Below are 2785 nucleotides of genomic sequence, written 5' to 3'. Positions count from 1 at the left end.
GAACCTAAGGATATTTGTAAAGGGAAAATATAAAAAGAAGTGTGTATACGTATGAAGAAGAAATTTACTGTATTCCTCATATTAGTGTTCTAGGGTTAACGAAACATTTGTAAGAATTAACACACATCTTTCCCACTGGCAAACGTTAAAATGGTTGACACAAGTCTCGAAATTACCAAGTTCAGTTACATTCTCGAAAGTGTACCACTTCGCCGTTACTCATTCACAGTCCTATTAATATTGACCCTTTGCACTCCAATGGCGACTGAGAAGCGACATTATTTCTTACTGTTTGGCAAATAATTAAAATATATTTGTCAATATGCATATGGTACGATTTATTTCTGTGTTCTAAAAAATTTCATCCATTTTTTAGCAAATACTAAATATCAATTTTGAAGGTAATAGGCTATAGTGAAAAGATCTTCGAGTGCAAAGGGTTAAAATATATTTCTCTCCTATCCCATCTTTCCTCGTATTACATACAGCAAAATACCCTCGAATCACAATAATCTTCGCCTCCTGCAGGTCCACCCAGCGAAGCTATTTACAATTTTCCATTACTATGCAACCACAATCCCAGACGACTCTCACAAAACCTCCTCCCCAAGCATTCTGCAACACTATCCCAAAGAACCGACGGTATTCAACGCTGGCTCCGATTCCGAGATGTCGTTGACCACCTCGAGAACCGTCTCCTCTTCGCCAGTGTTGGCGAACAGCTTATCCACAACGAACGAGGATTCCCCGAGCGTAGAAAAGACGGATCCAACGGTACCTCAGCGTCTCGCCACCGCGAAACATTCCTCCGTCGTTGTGAAAACCGATCGAGAGCTACCGGTTCTGGATATCACGTGGAATTACAACTCCTACAGATACAAAACTTTCGAGACATGTTTGAAGAATTACTACGGCGAGAAATATCCGCCTGGCGATGTTGTGTTGAATTACATGCAGTTGAATTTGTCAGACTCTCGCGCCAGCATGAACGCGGCGGCAAGTATGTTCGATTTTGTGAGAGAGAGCGAGACACAGTTGAGTATCGCGTCGAGGAGGCCAGAAATCGAGTATCTTAATCCGTTGGATTACTTTGTGGCGAAGCAGTCAGACACACCAGCCACTGTGGAGAGATCCACGGGAACAGACGAGGTGAATGAGGCGTCCGGCAAGCGGTAGAGAACCCTATCGGACCCGTAATCACCAACAGAGAAAGGAATCAGCCGAATCGGAGATCCTCCAGGAAGATCGAGGCTCCTTGCAAATGCTATTTGTCCTCGTCCTGGCGTGTTTACAGAACGAATGACTCTCGAAGAAACTACCCGCTGCGCGGAGAACACGGCCGTTTTCAAACGGCCGCTGGATGCTTCAAGATCGATTAGGGAACCGGGCCTGATTGGGCGAAGGACGATACCTCGGGGAAATGTTTGTCCCGAAATTATTCGGCCACATTTTTTTCTTCTTCGTCGTGTTTGTTTTGCTTTTCTTTTTCTTTTGTGTTTGAAGAAGTGGAGGAATTTTTTGGTCCTTGCAGAGGAGAAAAATTTTGCATTTGGAGATGTTGAAAATTATTGAGGAAGAGGGTGTTGAAGCTTTATAATTCGTTGTGAACGAGGAAGAGGAGTGTAAGGGAACAGAAAATGGTGGATGTGCGTTGTTTTGAGGAAGATTTCAACGATGATGGAACAAGATTCAATCTTTGAAATTCAGCGGTCTTTGCAGCATAATTTTTCGATAGAAGAGAAGGGATTTTTGAAATTTTACGGGGGAAATGGAAGAGGAATTTCTTCAAATTTTTATTTACGTTAAATCGAGAAACGAAAGTAGAAAGGATATTTCTCCTTTTCCAGAGAAATCCTTCGCAGATTAAAATTGTATTCTTTTTTATGTACACTTTTTATGTGGCGCTAACAGATATCACTGTAAATTTCAGTTAGAATAAACGTCTATGTACAAAGGGCATTCTGTCATTTTTTCTTAATTATACAATATCAGATTGGCGTATAAGGAACGTCATTTTTCGAAATGAAGATCTAGACACATTTTGCTTTCTTAAGAAATCAAAATTTCATACACTTTTCCCAATGATTAACTAGTTTTGTCATTACAAATGTGTAAAAATCCTCAGTTCTTGAATTAAAAAGTTCTTCGAATGCTGCTTTTACAGTGTCTTCATTACGAAATAATTTGCTTGTTAAAAAATTTTCTTCCCCTTGGGGAAAAACGTGGCAAATTTTCATATTATTTACCTTGGACCCTTTTCAATAATTACTCTTGCAACTGGTCATCTTTGAAAATGAAGATTCTTCAGAAAATAAAATAAAATTCAATTTTATTTCTCATCTGTAATTTCTTTATTTTCTTTTACTTAGTGGAACACTATCTAATCTAAAAATAGCCAAAAATAAAAATTTCCAATTTTCCTGTTAACATTCAATACATGTCTACTCTACAAAATTCCTACTTCTCGACCACCGTATATACAAATCAACGATCGAATAAAAATACCAAATTTCAATTCTTAAAAAAAAAAACGTCATTTCATTTGCATCAACCTGATACACATTACCATTAATCCATTCAGTCGGCGATCGTGATCATATTACTGGATATACATACATGTTTGAGTACGATTTTAGAATCAGCAGAAGACGTGGTTAGCCGTCGACGTGATCAACGTCGGACGTGACAATGACATTAGCATTTACTAATGACAGATACACAGCGGCCACGTGTGCATTCGGGCTTCGTCATCGGATGGGAGAGCCTCATCGACGCCGCTCCGTTT

General features: G+C 39.4%; 1 protein-coding gene across 1 annotated transcript; it reads left to right on the top strand.

Moving 5' to 3' along the window:
• Nucleotides 1-322: 322 nt before the first annotated feature.
• On the top strand, nt 323-1379 carry LOC108576978. Its single transcript, XM_017940054.1, has 3 exons — nt 323-331; nt 529-1149; nt 1191-1379. The coding sequence occupies exons 1-3, from the start codon at nt 323-325 to the stop codon at nt 1377-1379; spliced, it is 819 nt and encodes a 272-aa protein (XP_017795543.1).
• The last annotated feature ends 1406 nt before the right edge of the window (nt 1380-2785 follow it).

The sequence above is a fragment of the Habropoda laboriosa genome, unplaced genomic scaffold, assembly GCF_001263275.1.
Source record: "Habropoda laboriosa isolate 0110345459 unplaced genomic scaffold, ASM126327v1 scaffold440, whole genome shotgun sequence".
Taxonomy (NCBI): Eukaryota; Metazoa; Arthropoda; class Insecta; order Hymenoptera; family Apidae; genus Habropoda; species Habropoda laboriosa.
This window is presented reverse-complemented; position numbering and strand designations above follow the sequence as displayed.